General features: G+C 42.1%; 1 protein-coding gene across 4 annotated transcripts in view; it reads right to left on the reverse strand.

Annotated features, from left to right (window-relative positions):
- The window catches only part of ddah1 (dimethylarginine dimethylaminohydrolase 1), an 80,641-nt gene that overhangs the window by 45,612 nt on the left and 12,185 nt on the right, over positions 1 to 22,844 (reverse strand). Inside the window, exon 1 of one of the 4 annotated variants that reach the window (XM_083969648.1) lies at positions 18,599 to 18,651. The exons of 2 other annotated variants lie outside the window; for them this stretch is intronic. In XM_083969648.1, the coding sequence (XP_083825774.1) occupies positions 18,599 to 18,610 (12 nt within the window). In that variant the 5' untranslated portion in view covers positions 18,611 to 18,651. Of the gene's footprint in view, positions 1 to 9,398; positions 9,479 to 18,598; positions 18,652 to 22,844 lie in introns of those variants that run through there. One more of the 4 variants, XM_083969650.1, reaches the window with a different exon arrangement.

A 22,844-nucleotide genomic window follows, 5' to 3' on the forward strand; every position in this document is an offset into this window, starting at 1 on the left:
TGTAATTCTAGCTTACACTGTGATATAAGAGTCATAAAAGAGTCGAAAGTAATTGAGCTTGATCCATAATGTGAAATTGTGCATTTAATTGTAGTTTATGATGACTGTACTTTCTCCAATTTTCCCGTCAGTCTGCACATGATCTCTATGACGATCACCTAATGAAATGCCACAAAATGAAATACCAAACATAAAGTATAGTATATACATTTATATATACTCTTTAAATCAATAAAAGTTGGATCATTAGAGACACAGAGATGGAGCCACAGACTGATTGGCCGGAGGAGGAGTAGTGTGACAGTAATGACTATTAACGCATCTGAAAAATAATCAGGGTTTTTTTTTCTTTTTTTCCCCAAACAGCAGACAGTGTCAAACAAAAACAAGTCCCTCAAACTGAAGGTGTCACTTTTTTTTTTTTATAAACCTTGAATATGATCATATAAAAGCAGACATGCTGTCAGAGGATAGGAATGTGAAATGGAGCACAGTGGGAATGTCTCACAGGCTCCTGGTGTGTATGTGTGTGTGTCTATGTGGTGTGTATGTGTGTGTGTGTGTGTGTGTGTGTGTGTGTATATGTGTGTGTGTGTTTAACTCCGGTCTCAGGTCTGGCACGGGACAGGTGTGCTTCTTGGGATAGAACAATCCCTGTTATTGCCCAGCTAGCCTTCTATTACTGCCTCATACCCATCCAGTCACATCCAAACACCAGTAAACAGGCAGAAGAGAACAACCATCAATCACTGTGTGCGCTGGGACCCGACTCAGACCAAGCGCACACACACAGACACACACACACACACACACATGCAAAAAAAAAAAGGGACCAGCAACACAAAGAGCAGAGTGTATTTTTGGAGGACAATCCTATTTTTCCAGGCATGTTTCTGTCATTATCATTCCTGGAGTAGCTCATGTTTGAAGTCAGCGGGCCGTAGAACAGCGCAGCACTCACTCTGCACAGAGTGGGACGGCTACGGGGAGATGATGGGGAAAGCAGGTGCTGTGATCGGGGCTACGCTAGTGCCACAGAGGGAGAAAAAGAGAGGAGATGGAGGGAAATAGAGAGGAGGGGGCGGCAGCAGCACAAGCAGCAGCAGCAGCGACGACAACGAGAGCCTCCTGACCTTATTTCCCAGACTAGACCCCAACTCCTTCTGCTCTGTTTTCATTTCAACTTCCCCTTTCTGTCTAAATCAGTCGGTTTAGTCTATCACTCCCCCGCTCTGTCCATCCATCCGTCCGTCCGTCTGTCTCTCTCTGGGGTTGTGTTTATACGGCTAATAGAGAGAAGAAGAAGCAGCGACAAAATACTGCTCGAACTTTGACCTCAAGACTGTAACGAAAGCTCGGTTGTATTGGTTTTTATTTTTGTACTTCTGGCCATCGTTTGTACTCACCAGAGTTATTCCTGACTTCTGAGAGCATGTCAAGCATTAGAGGATCGTCTGACACGGGCAGGAAACGCTGGGATCAGACGGGCTGTAAACAAGCCAACAGTTTATCAAGATGATCTGAACCACTTTATTTAGAGGCAGGTCCGAGTCCGACCGTGTGCACATCCCAGATATCATAATAATAATCCCTCATGGCACAGCGAGGCCATGTGCTGCTCCTACAACTATGTGGAAACACAACAGCATGGGACCAGAAGTACAGTCTGAACGCTGATGAATGATTACAACCTTCATCTTGTCGTCCAAACAAACTTGTATAACCTCCTCGAAACTTGAATCAACGTCTGACTACTTTGATTTTTTTTCCCGCAGTGACACTCTTTAGATCTTTATAATTATTTTTCCTCTTAAAGAGAAATCATTTTGTCTAAAGCAGCACCTGAATCAGGTCAATACACTTATTTTCAAGGTAACTCCGGTCTCATCTCAGCTACATTTGAATTTGTAGATTAATGTATTTCTGCCTCTTTATATTCTTTATTTGCACCTAATTGGTTTGACTTAAAAGACAGATAATATAGTTTCACTTTATCCGTTCATACGCTGCATCGCTACATCTTATCAGATTCATAACTTTGATACCTGATAATGACTTTTGATGTTATATTTCACGGGGAAAGGGGATTCTGGCAGCGTGTGACCAAACCACAATGATAAAATCTAAGTTTTAATATACCAGTAGTAAATACACACACACAGCAGACGAAGCTCCTGCTGCCGACTCAGCACAGACTGCTTATGTGTTGGCAACAGCAGAGGAGACGAAGCGAGGACGGGGATATTTGGTCTGTGTGTGTGAGGAAGTGTTTTCAAACAGAAATGGAACTGATGTCATCCTCCTCTCTCTCTCTCTCTCTCTCTCTCTCTCTCTCTCTCTCTCTCTCTCTCTCTCTCTCTCACACACACACACACACAGGCACATACACACACAGGAGAACGAAGAGTGAGTGGGGGTGATGAGGTGACGTGGGCAGTCGGGTGGTTGCAGAGGTCAGAGGGGAAAGACGTCTGATGTTACCTGGACGGCTCTGTGGACAAACCTTAGAAGTGACTTCTCCTTCGTATGCATGACAGGAGAGAGGCTATTTAAAGGGATAGTTCAACATTTTGGCAAATCGGCTCATTGCCATAATCCCTATATAGTCTTAGCAGTAGGTTTGTTATCTTTAATTGTCGGTGCAAGCTATTTTTAGAACGGCGGAGCAGAGCCGCAAGCTGCTCAGAGCTACGCTACGGAGGCTAATGGGATTTCTTGGTTTCCCTCATCAAACTCATCAAATACACAATCCAACAACTCCAAAACGCTCTGGTGGACAAGTTGTGACCTGCACATTCACCACGCTATGAGATAATAATGGAACGTTACGAGATGGAGTTGTTTTAGAGGCAAATGCAGAGACTGCTAGCTGAAAAACTGCCCCCGACGGTAACGCGCATCAGCTGTTTTGCATGAATTTACCTCGAAAACAACTCTGTCTTGCAACATTCTGTTATTATCTCATAGCGTAGTGAATGTGCAGGTCACAACTTGTCCACGAGAGCGTTTTGGAGTTGTTGGATTGTGTATTTGATGAGTTTGATGAGGGAAACCAAGAAATCCCATGAGCCTCCATATAGCCTAGCTCTGAGCAGCTTGCGGCTCTGCTCCGCCGTTCTAAAAATAACTTGCACCGACAATTAAAGGTAACGAACCTACTGCTATGACTATAGGGATTATGGCAATGGGCCAAAATGTTGAACTATCCCTTTAAAGTGGGTGACTGCATGCAGGGGGGAAAATTGTGTGTGCAGGACTGAGGTTAACTAATATAAGTAAGTGGATTGTACAGGAGGCATCACGGAGGCCTGGTGGTTAATGATAAAAATCAACCTGCACTAACATCACACGGTGCAGGTGTTGACAACCTCACTTCCATCATTCAATTAAAAGAAGAAAAACCTGCAGTGACGAGCTTCAGAGTGGAGATGGTTCACTGTGATAAAGGGACATTATCGCTGCGACGTCTTTCCTCGCACCGCCACAGAGGGTCACACCTATTAACATCTCAGTAAATCAGAGGATTGTTTACAATCCCCGGGTGCTACAACCTCAATTATAGAAAATGTCAGAACAAGCTAGTTTTCATTTGGTATTCATGAACGTGGCGCCTTTAGTGGCACCAGAGCTTATTCACTTAAACATTTTTACTGTGGTCGCTATTCATAGTGGATTTGCAAAGTGAATACTCAATGACGGGGGAAAGTCACATTAGGGGGTTTTAATCATGTTGTGATGAAAAGAAAACCTGGCACATGACGACCAACTCCTCAGAGGCCCGGAGCAGAAAGAACAGAGCTGCAGTGGATGTGTGGTGCCTGGCCTGGATTAATAACGTGCATACACTAGGGCATGGATGTGATATCAGCTCTCGACAGCGAAATCAGTTAGGAGTCTATTAAAAATACACAAACATGCTGTGCATTAGAGCCTGAGTACATGACAGTACCACCACAGAGTTACACACTGTCCATTTTAAATGTATGTCGACTTTCAGGCCTGTTTACACAGCAAAGTGGCTGCATAGTGTTGATTAATCTCAGTAATTCAGGTTTGTAACTGAGGCAAATGAGGCATCCTGTCATAATCCTAGGAGTTTGATAAGTGGATGTTTCTCTGACCGGTCGGTTGCATTAAACGATTACTTCAATTATTAGTAACATCAGTATGAAATTTCTTGGCAGTCCAAGTGGAGAGGACAGTGTACTCAATACTGCCAACATGAACCATTTGTCACCGATATAGTGTATAAGCCTGGAGGTTCTCCAGTGTTGTTTTAGTGTATGTTTGAAACAGAAACTGCAATTTAATGTAGCAAGCCCAGGCACTCTGCAAACATCAGACCGGATGTCTTCAAACAAACGGCTTAAAAAGGAGTCGGACAGAGTTTGCTCCAAGAAATGGAGCGCCTAAGTGTGTGGAGAACAAGTGCAGCAGCCCAAGTTCGAGTCAAACCTGCGGTGCTTAGTGACACATCATTCCCTCTCTCTCTCTTTCTCTGTCAGAATTAAGGCAAAAAGAACTGAAATGTGATGAATCCAGCTGTGATGCATGTCTTATTCAATGTTTTATCTTCAAAAGTCACAAGTCTCAGCCAGGTTCATCACTTTTTAATGTCCCCTGGAATTTACAGTTGCATGTTGTCAAACTGATGGAGACATTTTTCAGACTTTGCAGCTTCATTTTGTATCTTTCTTGCGTGTTTATCCCTAAGTCGGAGTGTTGCTGATCTCTCCAGGCCACCGCAATCTGTGCTCCGCGGAAGATACCGCACATGTAAACATCTCTGCAGGACAGCACAAAGAAGGATGTTATGGGGTGACTGTAGGTCACAGAAAAGCTGGTGCACTGCACACATCCCAGATGCATAAAAACATGTTGTGCAGGCCCGCGTGTCAGCGCAGTTGACCGGAGGATTCAACTCTCTGTCGGGAAGAGGCGGCTTTGGGATGGATGATGAGACACGATCATCAGTGTACCCTTATCCTCAAAATCCATACAGCAGTTTTAAACAAACAAGCCAGGCTGTCGTCTCCAAACAACGCCAGTAAACGGGCGTGTAAGCCGATCCTGGAGAGACATGCTCAGGCTTTGATACGCTGAATAGATTCAGCAGTACATTTCCACTGAATTAATTCAGAATAACTAAATTATCATGCCATATGTTTGGATTTCCATCGCTCGATATCACAATGTTTGCTGTGATTTATTATGTCCATGTTGTGTAATATTGTACACAAATTACCCTGCTTTCCATTACTTGTCTTCTTCCATGGCTCCCTGACCACCGCATTAATATTCAGCCTATATAACAGAATAACAGAATGTACCCGCGGAGCTGCTCTTGTTACACGACCGGCTAATGAGGCAGCTGTGGATCAGTGAACCTGATGCCCCCCGGGAAAAATCAAGAACAGTAACATATAGGAAGCCAGTGATCAAATAAATTGTTATTCAGCTTAACAGTGTAGCAGCAGCAGCAGAGAGAGTGTGTGTGTGTGTGTGTGTGTGTGTGTGTGTGTGTGAGAGAGAGAGAGGGTGGTCCGAGACACGTGAAGAAGAGGAATCACGGGCTGAAGCTCGGCACGTTCTCCATACTTCCTTCCAGACTGCTTATGTTGGGATAATGTGTGTAGTCTATACCAGAGCTTTTCAAAGTGGAGACAAAAATCGAGATTACCGCACCGTCCAGCCTCAATTTAAAATAGATGGATAGTGTTTTGTCTACGTGTCCACGGCTTCTCAATACATCATGAATAAGCAGAATATCACGTCGGCGTTCCAAGAATATCAGAGCCACATTCTCAGCATTGTCCAAAAAAATTTTATTTTGACTGATTTTGTCACCACAATATATATTTATGCATTTTTTAAAGATTTGATTGAACAGTTCCCATGACTTTGGTGGGTGCAAAGGAAGTATAGTGTTTTCCCCCAGCCACTGTTTGTTTATCTGTTTATCTACTTCAGCGTGTCAAAATAAAGCTTACTGTTGATGCCATGGATCCATAGACACACTTTCACCACTTTACTTCCACACTGAAGAAATTTTCCTAATTCTAGGATTTCTATCCATCTCTCCTGCATCGTCTCGCCCTCACGGCTGTGATCCATACTGTACTGTATGTGAACACTCTTGAGTGTGGTTTTCATACAGTTTCTCTGTGCGTTTTGAGCTGCGCTGCAGACGCCTCGGTGAAGACCGGCCGACCGACAGACTGTGGGTTGGAACAGGTTTAACCATGCACTATTAAGTTATTATTCTATTTTTGCAGCTTCTACCGCTGAGCAAACCTCTTCTCCCGCTCCGTCCACATTATCTCTGGCAAACGAGACCCAAAACATGACCTGCACGCTCCTCTCCATCACATGTTGTTCTCCCTCAGGACACGTTTCACCGCGTAATGTGACTGATGGCTTGAGACAAGCATTTGCGAGCGGATTTCTCAAAATTCCATCTTAAACTAATTGATTTTGTAGCAGAACTTCAGGACCAAGTATAACAGATGCTACCAACGCACAAAAAAAAACTTCTTCCTAACAATGTCTGACATTTTGGTTTATGAGCAATTATTGCCATGCATCTTACCAATATTATGTAATTACCTTGGAACTGTCAAGCAAACTTGAGGATTAAGACTGTTTCCACAAAGTGACAACAGTGTAATTACAAATGTATTCGACCCAATGGTTCCCATGTGCTTTAACCTTTACAGTCGAGTGTGCTAAAAGGGAAATGGAGCCATTACGACTGAGGAAAAGATGGCAGATTCTTCCTAATAGCTCTGCTGTAATGACTCTGGCATCTGCGAGACATTGTACCGTCTCCAAAACATTACTGGAGCTACTTGGCCATCATTCAGCCTTCGCCAGCCCTCTGCAGAGAACCGTGCACCCTTTGATAAGGAGAAAGATCACAACAGGCCTAACTTGGTCTTTTCAGAGCGTATTTGGCTTCGGGCTATCTGAGTCATCACCACCTTTCAAGTCATTAACAAATCCGCCTGAGTCATGGAAGGCTCTTTACCTCTCGCAGCGCCTGAGTGTGATATGACTCGATATCTCTTCCAGCCACAGCACTTCACTTCCCCATGTAATGACTGAGTTTGTCAGAGGGGCCAAAACTTGTAATTAACATGCCTAATATATTGATTAATTGACTGTAAGAATATATAAAACAAAACCAAACAAACAAGAGTTTCATTACATATTTGGCTTTTGGACTGATGGTCACCAGTTCTGGGAAACGGTGATGGACATTTTCCACTATTTGTTCATGTTTTATTGTCCGAATATTGAATAAATCAATCAGGAAACACAAATCTCCAGATGATTTGTTCCTTCCCTCGACACTAGGAAACATTTTTAGAGTTATGATCAAGGGGAAAAAAAACACAAAACTCACTGATTCCAGCTTCTCAAATTGTTGCTTTTCTCTGTTTTCTGTTACTGTAAATGTAATATCTCTTGGGTTTTTGGACTGTTGGTCAGACAAACACATTATCTCAAGACGTCACATTTGCGCTGGAAAATCGGCAGGAACAATTCTCATGGTTTTATATTCCAAACAAGCACTCCGCTAGTTGATGAATGAATGAAAATATTTATCGATGGCAGCCTCTGTAACCAAATACATTCTGGTATAATTGTGAAAAGCCTGTTGCTGCTGCTGCTGCAAACACAAACAGCACTATTTGCTGAACTCCTTTGCGCTAAAATAATTAATAATTCATCAATATGTCCATAGAGTCCAATTTTAATTTCCCCAACTCATTCATTAAAAAACAAAAACATCTTCACAGTTAGGATTTGCTCTGTAGTAGAAACGTGATGTCAACTTGGGCTCTGGAAAACGATGATGACGATGATTTTCCTGTTTATAGACCAGTTGATTACTCCATTTAAATGACCGAGAGGGAATATCTAATAATACATCTTTACAAAAACGGCAGAGGAGGTGAACAACACTGTACTGTAGCTGGAGCACATTGAGTTACTATTGTTGATACAACTGTGTGACCTGTAAAGCCGATACAGGCAATCAGGCTTCCTGGGGTGCTAATGTGCTGATCCAGTCTGCTAACCAGCTGATCGGCACATCCTCTCCTGGTCGACGGCGTTCCAGCCCAACAGTCTGCCTCCTGACCCCGCAGCCCCTGACCTGTGATCACCTGCCAAGACTGTTTCCACTGAAGCTGGGCACTGAGTGAGAGATTGGCCCGGTCTGATTTACCCCCTGCTATGCGCTTTTTTCTTTTTTCTTTTTTTAATTTTTTATTATTAATCTGATCTTATGACAGAGATATAACGGTGCACATACTGTACATAAACACACCAAGAGGAAAACGCAATGTTGTTTGAAAAACACATGCCGAGAGGGAAGACAAGAACAAGAATCAACCAATAGGAAGCGTGGGTGTATCTGTGCACATCAGTGGCTGCGAGAAGAAAAACTTTTAAAGATTTGTGACAGATACACTTACAAGCTCGCCGTGTGTGTGTGTGTGTGTGTGCGTCCACGTGTGTGCCTGCTCCACACTTTCCAATTTTCCGGAAGTCTGCTGGAGCCTCCCACTGCTCTGGGCCCCAGCGGATGAGTTCTTATTGTGGGTTTGGAGCCCCACAGCAATTAGATGAGTTTATGGTAAGCGCTAAGAAGCGGAGAAGCTTGTCATTCTGTCAGAACTGATTTCCCCAACGCTCCAAACGCCGACCCCTCCGAGTTGCCAGGGGTGGACGTGGGCCACGGCCGTGTATTTAAGAAAGAGTCGAGGGAAGTGGAAACGTTTCTGAACCCTGCAGTGATTCAGTTTTTACTTCCTGTAGCTACACTTTGTTGCTTAGTGATTACAGTGAAAACATGCATACTGGCGGCAGTTGTGTTTGATGCCTGGCAACGTAAATAACTGCCACTGAGTAAATGCGACTGATGGGGACTTGGTGGTATTGGGATATGTTTGTATAGGAAGAGGAACCCATGGTAGTTTTTTTCTGGAGCACCTGGGGTTGCTCGGAGCCAAACAGTCCTTAATATTAGATTTTATTAGTAATATTTACAGTGGAGTGCATGCAGGTTCAATAGAAATGGCCCAGTCGCAATAAAAATCCAACCCTGTCATATCCACTGAGCTACGATGTCTATCATCATATGATCCAAGTGCTGTGGGAGGTTGTAGGTATTCCTGGGGCTGCAGAGGGAGTGTGTATAAACACACCACAGCTTCAAAAAGGATACCAACAGAGACATTATAGAATCAAATAATGGGCAGGGATCCCACAGCGCCATGACACCGGAGTGAAATTCAACAAATTCTTTCCACAGGCAAGAGAAAAACACCATTATAAACAGTGAAAGCATAGCATTCCCTACATGAATGAAAAAAAAAACAAAAAAAAACCTCTCTATGTTGCACCTCCCCATGCAGTCCCAAGAGCGTTTCCCAACACTGTTGATGTCTTTTTTTCCAACTGCGGTGCCAACAAAATACTTCACTTGCTCCACCTTTTAGGCCTGTGTATCCTCTGGAGTCTCTGTACGAGATTCACCTCTTTCCCGAAGCATTTGCTGGAAAACTAAATAAACACAGACACAAAGTGGAGAGGGGGCTTATGTAACTAACACCAGTCGTGCTGTGGCCCAAATGTAACAATTTTCATGGCCCTGAACTCGAAAATCCCCCCTCCTACCCCCTCATCCACACATGTGGTAAACAACATCCACCTGCTCTGAAGCGATTTCTCTTTCTATCCTCAGGAGTTTTGTGGATGTTCTCTAAAAAAAAAAAAATATGAACAGCACTGTTATGAGCTGTTAATGACGAAATCTGATTATTAGCTCATCTGAAGCATACAGCGCTGGTATATACAGCACTTTGGGGGATTATGATACTGATATCAGCCTCATCCGGCATCGCTGTGCTTCCTGAAATCTGGCAGCACTGCAGGTGTTCTGTTCTCTGTGATACATGGATAGGCAGATCTATGAGTCATGGTGGGACAGAAAAAAAAAATTGTCTGTAGCTAAAAAGGATCAATACCTGAGACTAAATTGATACAGATGATACAGTTTCCTCTAAAGAATTAGATTAACATAAAAGATGACAGTCGTGGAACATCACTGGCTGAATTCCCGACCTACGCCAGTTTCTTGTAAACAACCCTGACCGCTGCATGATGACGATACGTTAGAGTTTAGTAATGTCATGACATTGTAATCAGTGTGTGGATAAAAGAAGGTACTATATGTCAAAGATTTCTGTCTTTTCAGTCTTGCTCCACTTTCCTAAAAACTGATGCCAAAAGCTAAATCTATTAGAAATCTTATTTAGACAAATATAAGTTATCTCTTAAAGACAGTAAGGGTTAAATAGTCTTGTGCCTAATCTAATAGTACAAATCTCCACAGTTACTTAAAAATAATGGAGGTAAGAAATAAATGTCTAGTCATCCAGATGTATCCTTGCATCAGAGACCAGAAAGACAATATATGGTAGGCTTTGTTGATCATTACATCTATTTTATCCTTTTCAATGCACATGTTAAATCAAATTCCCACTGTAATTAAAGGACAGCAACAACAGGTAATGTACTTGTTAATGTTGTTGACTGACTGACTGACTGATTATATTTCCACCATTGGTCAGTGGAGTGTGGAGGAAACAGCTGGAAATGGAAGTGGAGGAACTCTTCCAATTCACTAAGTATCACCTTCATTACAACAAAGAATCAGCTTCCATGTTACCAAATGTTATCGGTACCCATGTACTGTAGCTCAGCTGCTACACTTTTGTCAGACAGCCTTAGCCATACAAAAATCTGGACTATTGGTTTTAAATGATCACTTGATATAATTTTTTGCTTTTTTAATCCATAAAATTAAAAGGAAACGTGACAACAGAGCCTCTAATGGCCCATAGCATCATCTTCAAACTACTCATTTCAATCAACCACCTGCTCAAACTTCAAAGAGACTAAATTAATAACAATGTGAACCAGAGAAAAGCAGCAAGTTCTCATATGCAAAAAAGGCTGGAACTTTTAAGTGGCCCAAATCACTTGATCAATTAATTATTTGTAAATTTGCTGAATTAAATGACTTATTTTTTTCCAGTGATGACACATTTTTCTTGGCTCGGCCAGTGCGTGACTGAGGAGAATGGTTGGGGAAGAGAAGAAGTGTGTGTTTTCGGTGCGATCCTTGGCGTGAGAACAGACTGACAGCGGACATCACACCACACTGTGACAGCCGAGAGCAGACAGAGGAGGCAACACACACCGATACCTGCCCTGCCCCTCCAGACCTCTCACACATCCACACGCTCATGCACACAAACTCCTTCCCATCATACACGTGTGAATACGTCCGTGCGCACACATATACAGTGCTTTTTCACTGCTTCATTTAAAAACAAATCTTGGCGACTTCTATGAGATTCCTGCTATCAGAGACAGCAACTACCGGTAACCGTTTTTCTTCTCACCTTCGTCATAACACAGTCAACGTGCAGGAACGTCTATTAGCCTTATTAGTGAACATGTCCAAAGCTGCTTGATACAACGATCGTCGGATAAATGAGACATCTGAAGATAAGCGCTTAATGACTGATATTTGATTATTTTGGCTGCGGTGGCCTCTTCAAGTCTGAGCACTTGCGTCTTTTACTGGAGCATAATGTTCGTGTTGTCGACACATTTAAAGTGACTGGCGAGCATGAACGTCAATGCTGACGCGCGTATAAATCACCACATATCACCATGATTGACACTTGTAGCTGCAAAGTGCAGGCCACTGCTCTGGTGTTAGTACAGTACACTGACATGTTGTTGTGAACAGCAGGAGCCGAAGTATGAAAGAATATAGGTGGATGAAGAGAAAATAATTTAATAATTTGAAACCTGGAGGTTTGTTCAGGTGCTGTTTCCTCTGTACGCAGCAGCTGCAGTGAAAACTGTTGATCCACTATCAACAGCAAAAAAAGAAAGAGACGTGGACAATAAGAGATGAGTTGTTTTGTTTTCACACCTTTGAGGGTAACAGATAAAAATCCATATTCTTCCTCTGCATCTGAAACCTTTTCTTCGATCCTTCTAGATGAACGTGATGAAACACACGCTTGTGATTTGCGTGCACCAACCCTTTAAAGGTTGTTTGATGTCACAGCAGCTCACAGAACAGATGTAACCGAGACACACTACTGTACACATGCACAAATTACACATTGGTGCCAGAGATGCAAAAGTCGAGCGCTGTCCCCTTGGCCTCCAGCCTCCTCCTCACACTCTGACAACATTGTGGCACCCAGTCGACAGATACTGGCTCCTGACTCACCCTCATGTGGAAACTAGACATCTGAGTCTCACCTCCTGCATATGGGAATGAATGGACATGTGCAGACTCACACACACACACACACACACACACAGTAAGCAAGTCCGTGTGAATGAAAGCATGCGTAACTGTTCATACACACATACGCAAATACACGCATTCATATGACGAATTCGTGCATCGAGACGGGTAACGTCATAAAACAAAAATGTCACGCTTGAGTAATTTCACCCGTGACGATCAGTGCTGCTGCCGATTTTAATAAAAGTTTTCTGTGGGTCCAGATGGAGCTGTGTGGTCTGACAAATTAAAATGCAAAAAAGGCGATCTGCAGATTTCTGCTCCAGGCTACTGGCTCAAGGCTACTGCATTATGCTGACTGGTTTTGACAGGAGGAGGAAGAAGAACACACTGGATTATAGAAGATATATTTTTTAATATGTCTGGACCCTCTGTATTGATCATGATCATTTTCTTCCATTTGTGCATTGGAGGTGCAGTTCTCTCTTTTCCACAAGAACTGACTGTTTTTTCATTTTGTTAATTTCTTTGTTAGTTTCACTGTTTTTAATCACATGGAGGAAAGACATTTCCTTGCTGTACAAAACTAGGGCCCTGAATAAAGCCAAACTCGTCCTGACTAGGCCTGGGACGATAATAAATTTAGCTGGACGATATATTGTCCCACAAATTATTGACGATAAACGATATTATTGACACATTTTTTTGAGAACATATTAACCACTAATATAATAATAATATTTCATAATAATGCAAGTAGACCCTTTTAAATGCGATAAACTTTTATTTCTCATGAGTATTTTCTTTTTAACCATTGTAATTGGAGTGACAAGAACTTATATAGCTACTATCCTAAATAAATAAAATAAACAAAAAATAATAAACAGTGCAGTGCAGCTCTTCTGTCCAATAACGTCACACAAGCTCCACTTTTCATTCAAACAAACTAATGTGACTTCCACAGATGTAAGATTTCATCAATGAGACTAGCATTTATCTCCTAAAAAGTATTAAACCAGCCGGCGGTAAACCTCTAAAAACCTACTGATACGTTTTCTCCCCCAATGACGGAGGGTGACCGGCCCGTGAGCTGCTGCACACGGCTGCAGACTGTGGGAAGCCCCGCTCCTCCTGCTCGCTGCTACCACATTAGCTCCAAAAACGTCGGAGGAAATCTCCGAACAGGCGATATGTGGATAAACTGACCACAGACTGGGATCTAAACTGTGACTTTCTCACATGAAAAAAATATTAAAACTTTAAAAAGTGACGTGTTAACAGCGGGGCAGCAAGAATTACAGTAAAATAGCTTCTAGCTGCTTAGCTTTACAGCTAGCGCTGCCGGTTGCTGCCAAATGCATTCTGGGAAACAAAGATCCTGGATGACTGACGAGAGGGTTCACTCCTTTCATTCTGCAAAACAAACGGCCCAGGTGCTGAGACCGATGCACAGAGTGAAGCCTCTTGTCATCCAGCCTGGTTGGAAGCGAGAGACCAGGAAAACAAATACGTGCACACATGGCGATTTATCGAGGCCGGAAAAACTATCGAGTTCATTTTCATTTATCGTGCGATTAATTGATTTATTGATTATCGTCCCAGGCCTAGTCCTGACTGACCCTAGCCATCCCTGAATTTAAACTGCTCCCATCCAGATGCAGATTTCATGTGCCAAGATGCAGGACCAACAGATTTAAAAATTCCTGGGTTCCAGTGGCCATTGGCCTTCTTAACAATTGACAGCACTGTGGTCACTTTAACTCCTGTTTAATCCAGGATGGCATTGTTGCACTTTAGCTCCTGTTTCTTCTAGGATGGCACTTTATTGGTTGTTTTATTGATTTTATTAACTATTGCTGATTGTTGTCCTGTGTATGTATTTTATTGCTACTTTTATTATTAGCGTATGTCATCGTCAGTGTTGTGTCACTGTTGTGCTTTGTTTTTTATTGTTGTTTTATGCTGCTGGCTGCACTACAAATTGCCCTCCGGGAACAATAAAGATCTCTTGACTTGACTTGACTTTAACAAGACTCCTGATAATCCAACATATCAAAGCCTTCCTCTAAAGTCCAGTATTAAGTTGCCTTTTAGCTCCTTTTTTGGTCTCCACCAGCCTGACAGGGAACCATGTGGCTCTTTTACTGCTAAATGCTAATAGCCATCACGTGACCAATTTCCTAATTTAAAAATAATGAATGCATCTTTAAATAATCTTGTGTTTTCATATTCTATAATTGAATTGTTTATTTGTAATGTGCTTTTAAATCTATGCATGTTTCATAACACAGGCTGATACCCATGTAATCCAATTAGAGAGCGGCTTTATACAGAGGGGTCTGACTATCAAAACAGCTGTAATATAATTTAACATTCAAAGCCTGTGGTTCAGTATCTTATCAGTTCATGTCTTCTTCATCTTAAGGACTCATGAAAACTGAACTCACTCCGTCCATGAGCGCTTCACTACAAAGAGCATTCGGTGCATAATGAATGTTTCTCTATCTTGCTGAATCCTCTAAATCACTGGGTCATTAGCCCCGGCCTCTGTTAATCCCACTTAGTTCAAATTGCTCAGTGATTCAGGAGTCCATCCGTAATTCCTCCAGAGGGAATACAAATCACAGCGGCACAGAAAAAAGAAAAAATGCACGTTACCCTGTTCAGAAACATGACAGTAAAACACATGGCTACAACAGGACCACACAGATTGTTCAGCAGCTGAGATTCACTCGTTGCTTTGGCAGAGATTTACTCACTGTTGAATTATATGTGTGTGTGTGTGTGTGTGCCCTGTACTTGGGTGTGATTAAAAACTACTCTGCAAAGGGCATTAGTCAGACTGAATGATGGAGCAAAGAAAAATGCTAACTCAGACAGGGTGGTTCTGGACCGAAAACAACGTCTGTGAGATACTATATCACTTTCATCAAAGACTGATGAGCAGGGCTTCGCAATGAGCCAGACAGCAGACCAAGTTCATACAGAGACAGGAACGTTTGCTCCATGCTGTGAAGGGTAGGCCAAAAACTAAAAGAAGACACATGAAGCATGAATCAAAGAGGAGTATTCACTCTGATGATGATTTTTCATCATTCTATGATTAGTGAATGTGTCAACAAATGCAGAAGGAGGCATTCCTTCTCCAGCCCAGGTTGGAGCTCTGAGTCTGAAGAGAGAGAGACAAAAAAAAAGTTGATTTTGCAGAGAAGGCGCAAGAAGACGACTGGCAAGGATGAAGTCTAAACTGGAGCGTGCTGCACAGACAAATCACTTCATGTTCCAGTCAGAAAGATAATTTTGAAACAATATTGGCTGTGTGTTCTGAGAGTTGAGCAGATGTGAAAACAGTGCTTTTGTCTGGGCAGCGCTCTGGAGGCTTTACGTTTTCGCAGACAGTTGCTGCAGCAATGTTAGAAAATATGACTGAGCCTTGCTTTAGCTTGTCCTCCCAGGATGCCGTCCAACGATGAGACATGGCATCGTCATGACTGAGTGTGAGCCTGCTGTCTTTATCAGCAAGAAATGATTGATGACAAATGAGACAAATGAAAGCTTTTTTCTTATGTGGAATCTAGTGCACATTTACATGCACGCCGCTACGTTACTGTAGCTCTGTGAGCTTCTCTTTCTTTTTTTTAAAAACTTTTTTAAAGGATTAAACAAAGGCTAGTTATTCTGCGAATGGCTGAAAAGGTGTGAAAGGCCAGTCTATTTTAAGACGTGTGTTGAAACGGATGTTGGCATCAGAGCAGTGTGTCATTGTGCGTCAGGGGTCCAGTTCACGCTGGCTTAATCTTGACATGTAAATACAAAACCTAGCTTGTCCAAGTAATGTGAGGCAAAGGGGTGAAGAGTTTATAATTTGCTCAGTGTCTGTGAGACAGTTCGCTCAGAAACAACCCGAGTGGAAGTGACACAGAGGGCCGAAAGTTACAGTAGCACTTGGAGGAATTTCACAGGGAGAAAATCCAGTGAGGAACTTTTTTCTTCTTTTTTTTTTTTTTTTCAAACTAGTTAGCAAGCCTTATATGATAATTTTCCTCTTGCACTTTGACTTCCTTGTTCTTACCATTATAATATAATTGGTTGTGTTCAATATTTCATCGCTTACTTCACTCTCGGTTTAAGTGCAGATCAAGACGAACACTGCTCTCTTTCACACAGAAACTCGGTGCCAAAACCAAAACAGCTTCAGCCATGTTCTTTCAACACTGCCTACGCTACATGTCTGCACACTCGCTGTCTGATCGTGTGCAGAATTAGATTATCGCAGCTAGCATGAGCTCAGTGGAAAGTAGACCACTTAACATAAGTAGTCTGATGGTGGGTTTCTTTGATGTTCTGTCAATTTAAATTGCCAACTTGGGGGGGGGGACACACAATTGCACGAACTTACTGGTGATAATTACAAGAAGATTGTGAGTGGCGTCATGACACAACACATTTCAGCCTTTTCATACTTAAGGTTTCCATTACGTTTCCATGCTACTTTAAACGATACACCTGCTAATTAACAGAAATAGTCATCTTCTTTAAATGGCAAATCATGCCTTAAGTCTGGACCTCAACTTCCTGTTTGACACATGAAGACAGACTCTGTTACCACTGCAATTAAAGCTCATTTCCCCCATTTTCAATCAATTAATCAATCATTCTATTGCCCTTTAACATACCAGAAAGTGTTGAAATATGACTCTTACAGTATTCCACATCATCTAATACTCACCTGTTATTTATAATAATATATATGATGTCAAAATGATACTGATATGAAAGATACAAAACCAGAGAGTCCAGGTTATGGCAACAAGGGATCTATTTATCCTTGAATTAACGACCTATAAAGGTTCAAGAAGTTCAAGTGTCTCAGGAACAGGCGACCAAAAGGGGATTTTGCTCACAAGCACCAAGGCTGGTTCAGTAAACAGTCTGAATGTGACCATACAGCAGTATATTATCAACAAGTGGATGCACTAGATAGGGGCAGCAGGTGCCCCCCAATTTCCTTCCGACAAACGTATATATCTCATGCCAGAGCTGGCAGACAAATCCAATCAACAGGCCTCGAGATGAAATGAAGCCTGTTAAGACTGCTGTTGTTCATTGGCTGAGAAAGCAGAGAAAACCAGGCATTTAACCACAGCTGTCAACTGGACTGACAGGCAAGACTGATGGTTATAGCCTGCAAGAAGTAAGAGATTCTTTGGCCTCTCCAGCAATCAATAAAGTTGATGTTGACAGTTTGTACCTCTCAGGGAGTGCGGGGTTTGTTTTTAGCAGAGGGGAACAAATGGGAGGGGGGCGAGAATGAGAAGTCAAAAGTGTGACAGAGAAAGTACAGAGAGAGGGGGAGATTATAAGAGCTTGTGGAGATTTATCTCTATTAGTCCTGACTGATTTGTGCTCTGTTTACAGACTGTGGCAAAAATGTGGCAGAAGCAATCATGGTGAAGTATTTCTTTGGTTAAGGCCACTGCTAAGTAGATAAATACAATCCTGAGTACTGCATCCACTGACTTCTAAGTATTGGAGGTGTGGGTTGCATAATCTGCCTTTAAACAACATCTGTCAGTTGTGTTTAAACAAAAATTGATATGGTCAATGGGCACAAAGCATGCCACCAGACACAAATTACAACAAATTAGTATTCTTGGAGCTCTCCTCAGTGTTTTAATAAGTGCTTGAGAATCCAAATATGTCAGTGTTGTTCTGCTATGTCTTCCAGTTCAGGCGCTCTGGGGGGTTGGTGGGTTTATACATTTACTATCATCAACACTCTAGGAATTAAAGGTCAATGAGGCCGACCTTCAGACTTTCTGCCCAAGAGTAGAAGTGATCATTGCCACTCACCGGTTAAACATTACCCAGCAGCAGCCTGCTTGACGTGCAAACTAAGGCATGCCATTTGAGAAAATAAATTCTGCAGCAAATGCAATTCTTATCATACAGTACAAGTTAATACATTTGTAGCAGAAAAGAAAAGAAAACTTCACAGACCCCACTCTATCTCCTCTCAGGTTACTTTAATCTGTATTCATCCTGTGATGGTTTTGACTCCGACAGCAGATGAAAGCTGACATTTTATTATGAAATGAAAGCGACTTTGAACCCTAAAACCTTCAAGTGAAAGATGGGGTTTTTTTCCCCCCTCAGATTATGCTGCGCCCTCTCTGACCTTAGCACGACTTTTCTCAACACCACCATGCCTGGCCCACTTCCTGTCTTCCACCGCTCAGTCTCACATACCAAACCAGACATTCACACACCCACGGTGACGGCTGAGTGTGACCCGGTCATTCTGCAAGGCTGAGAGGAGTTCCTGTTCGCAAGTCTCCCGCAGGCAGCTGTCTCATGGGCTGTGCTGCTGTACTGTGCTGCTAGCTTTTGGGAGGGGGTAGGAGGAGGGGGAGGGGGGGTTGTGGTGGGTGAACCCGGGGGCAAAAGGGGGCAGGGTCCCAAGGTGACAGCAGGGTGGGGAGAGAGCTGTCTGGTCTATTCATTCAGTCTTTACACAACACACATAAGAGGCAAAGTCGTGGCACGTGTTGACCGACCCATAGAGAACACACTGATGGTGACGATGATGATGATGATGCTAAAACAAGTAACTACAGTTACCGCCTCCACACTCATCATACATGCATGAAAAGACTTTGAATGAATTTGACAAAAAGGTGTTGTATTATTTTTCCATCATAAAATAACACATGAATTAGGCTATTGAGTTATAGCCGAAAATGTGTGTTGTGAAGTTACAGTGACCTTGACCTTTGACCTCTAGACACCAAATTCTGATCAGTTCATCTTTGGGCCCAGATGAATATTTGTGCAAAATTTTAAGAAATTCACTCAAGGTGGCCCTGAGATATTGTCCTCACAAGAATGGGATGGACAGATGGACCTTCATATTAGCACAAAGCTAGCTACTCATAGCTAACAAAGACTTGGAATAAAACTACTTGGAAATATTTGTAGCACTATCGTCTATGTTAAGTACGAGAACAGACAGCCTATTTTACGGCCATAAGCAATGGTGTTGGCTTAACTGCTAACTGCTTCAGAGTTTGTAATATTAACGCAGTTACAGTAAGCTAGGTTTTGGTCATTTAGCTTTACGGTGCCAGGGTAAAGTTTTGTAGTTTGAGGTTTATTGTGTTACCTTAAGTATAATTTAACATCTTTTTAAAGCTTACATCCCCATTATTAAGCATTATAGCCCATCAGGTCAGATGTCAACCACATTCCTCTTTTCTCTTCAAAAACAGGCTAACGCCAATCTTGTTAATTGGCTCCATTAGCTACGCGTGACAGTTACTGGATGTAAATATTCACTAACAACCAACTGACCTAGTTTTCATGCGGTCCAGCCAATATTATTCATGACATGTACAATGTAGGAAACTATTATGTTACTAATACAGCAAAGGTCAGACTTTGGAAGTTGTGCCCTCCAGCTATTCCACTTCATCTCTTTAACTTATTTAGTCTGGTTTAGTAAAGCTTAGAATAATACAAGCTCCTTCTGAAAGGCATGTGAAGCTAGGTCGAGATGTCCAGCTCACTGCTAAAGTGTTCATAGTGGAATGTGAAGACCTAATTCTCATCCCACTGGTGGCTCTCAATGGGTTTTCAATGCGAGCACATTTTCGAGCCAACAAAAGACATTTTGGCAGCACGGTAATTTACTATCGCTATTATCGTATTACTGGAAATATAATTCATTTTCCTGTATCGAAAGTAGGCTAACCTACATTTCTCAGTCTAAGAGGGATTTTTCATAAATCGGTTACAGTTCAGTTCAACTCAGTGTGCCTTATTGGCATGTACGTCAGGCGAACTATACTGCCAATGCGTCACGGATAACACAATATATTAATAAGATGATGAAAAATATATACATAAATATTCACATTGGCAGATTATTGATTCATGGAAACAATGATCTTTGGTTGTCACAAATGAAACCATCTTAATCTGAGTAAGACCTTAGAAAACCTCATGCAACGACACGATCCTCTGTGAGAAAATGAATATGAGACGGAGGATGGGAGAGGCAGAAGAATGACGAGACGTGGAGTCAGACAGACAAACAGTGAGGGGAAGGGCAGGTTAAATGTGGTAGGAATGTGACAGACAGTTGGGGAAGGCACGTTGACCCCAGTCCACATACTACTGGCGGGTTCCAGGTGTCTCACCCGCCTCCCCCGTTCACACGCGGATGTCAAGCCTCCCTGAAGGAAACCAGGTCGGTTCCGTTAGGGAAGTCATATAAGAGCGGGGAGCGAGGAATCTGCATCTGCAGCCTGTCTAGTCAAAACAAGGCTTCGGTGCTGTCTGGTGTTAGTTTGGGGGCAGCTACGTGAGGCATGACCGGAAAGGGGCCAGCATGGACACATAAACTGCGAGGACTGAACCTAAATATTACGTCTATAAAAACATGACCTAAATATTGTGTCTGTGGAGCTGAGTTTTTCCATCCTGTCTCCAGACTTAAATTGACACCTAAGGTTTTTACACTTGTTTTGACAGATTTTAGCACTTTTTAATGACCATTATTTTCCAGGCTCAGTGTGCTTAACTTACAGTAAGTGCAGTATGCCGTTATTAAACACAGTAAGTATCGACTGGCACTTTTTAAAAAAAGAGTTAACAGCTACACTTGAAGTCATCACAGGGTCTGAGCAGTAGCAGTAAAAGGTGGCAAGTTTAATAATCACCTCATGGTGGATTCAGCCTGAAGTCGATAAAGTGAAACCACACTTCACTGCACAATTTGCCTTTTGCTTGAGTAACAACAGTGGCAAAAAAGTAAAATCGGAAATGGATTTTCCTTTTAAGGCAAATACATTTTGGACTGAGCATCTACCAGCACAACCCAAAGAGAGAGTTGCTGGAAGACTGCTGAAATTACTGTATGTGAAGCCCCTTATCAGAGTTCAGCAAACTCATGGCTGCTGGTTTGAGAGTTGAGTCCAATTTTATTTTACCAACAGTACTGCAAAATGTTAAAAGTGCTGAACTTTGTCCAATTTCGACAACACTAGCAGAAAATCCTTCCAGCTCAGCTAATTAAACTCTTGTAAATCTCATCACAGCTATTCATCTGAGCTGACATTTGAGCGAGCTTTCCAAAAGTTCAAGAGAGGGAGGATCTGGAGTTTATGTTTGCAAAGTTGCTTCACCTTGTTGTGGTTGTATACTCAGCGAAAACACCATTGATCTGCAACAAACCGTGACTCCATAATATTTATTGAAGAGATGAATTGAGATGGAATTGGCACCGTCAGCCGGGCAGGTGGAAAAACACTGATCTGATTGAAATGTCTGAGCGGCAGATACCTGCCCCCAGATCCAATAACCAGCCATCACTGATAACAATAAAACCACATCAAAGTAAAATAAAACCACATATCTGCTGATGCAAAAACTATCACAACTTCGCTTTTCTTTTGACACTTCACAGGTTGTGTCATTGGGCTCTATTAACATGCAAGGGCGGCTGCAGTTAAAATGCAATTTTCCTCTCTTACGAAGTCCAATTTTGTGATGTTTGGCAAATTCAGTGGCCTGGACACCCTGCTTGTACTAAGGTGGAATAAATGGCACAGCCAAGGTGTGTTTATGCAGATCGACTGGTGCAATTTTGCAAATTTGAAGTAGTTTTGGCTGGAAATCAAGCTTAGGTCTGTGCCTTCTCTGAGCAATTTATCTTGAAAAGCAGGAATACAGAGCATTCATTGTGGCCTCAGCTCACAGAGGCATAATTGAAATCATCGAACTCCGTCCCATGCTTTGCTTTCTTTCACTGTGATATCTTCTGTATTGTTCAACACAAGAGTTAATGGTTGGTGAACTGACCCTTATGTCAGAATGTGGGAGAGCAGCAGAATGACTGTGATTATGAAGCTTTTCACTCTGCCACTGAGAAACTACCTGAATCCTGAGGTGACAATGTTGTTCTGTGGATTTGCAGAATTGAAGTTTAACCACTTTATATACTGTATGCTGTTCTTCAAACATACACATTTGTACACCTATGTCTGCTCACTTTCACCTTTTGGTCTGGAGAGATTTCACACAGAGACAAAGACTTTGAACATGATCCTTCACCAGCTTCCTACTAACAAACCATTAAATTACATATTAAGTGCCTGAGTGTTAAATTAGCAGGAGCATTAAGAAACCACAGCATCTCTACTGCAGGTTAATACTGAGCTGAGATTTTATGCCACTGAAAGTGTTTATTAAACTCTATACTGAAATTTCACAGTAAAATGTACTTTGAATGATTCAATTCTTCCAGCAGGCAAACTTTTTTTTTTTTTGCAGGAAATTAATCCTCTCTTATATTGTCAACACCCTAGTACAACAGATGATTTGAGCTGTCTATCTTAAGTCCGTTAGTTAGATCTAAGCCCTTTGTGGATCTGTGCGCAATACACGTGTGTCTCCAACTACTCCAATATCTGAGTGTTGCAATATCCTTTTACCT

The sequence above is a fragment of the Trachurus trachurus genome (assembly GCF_905171665.1).
Source record: "Trachurus trachurus genome assembly, chromosome: 4".
Classification (NCBI taxonomy): domain Eukaryota; kingdom Metazoa; phylum Chordata; class Actinopteri; order Carangiformes; family Carangidae; genus Trachurus; species Trachurus trachurus.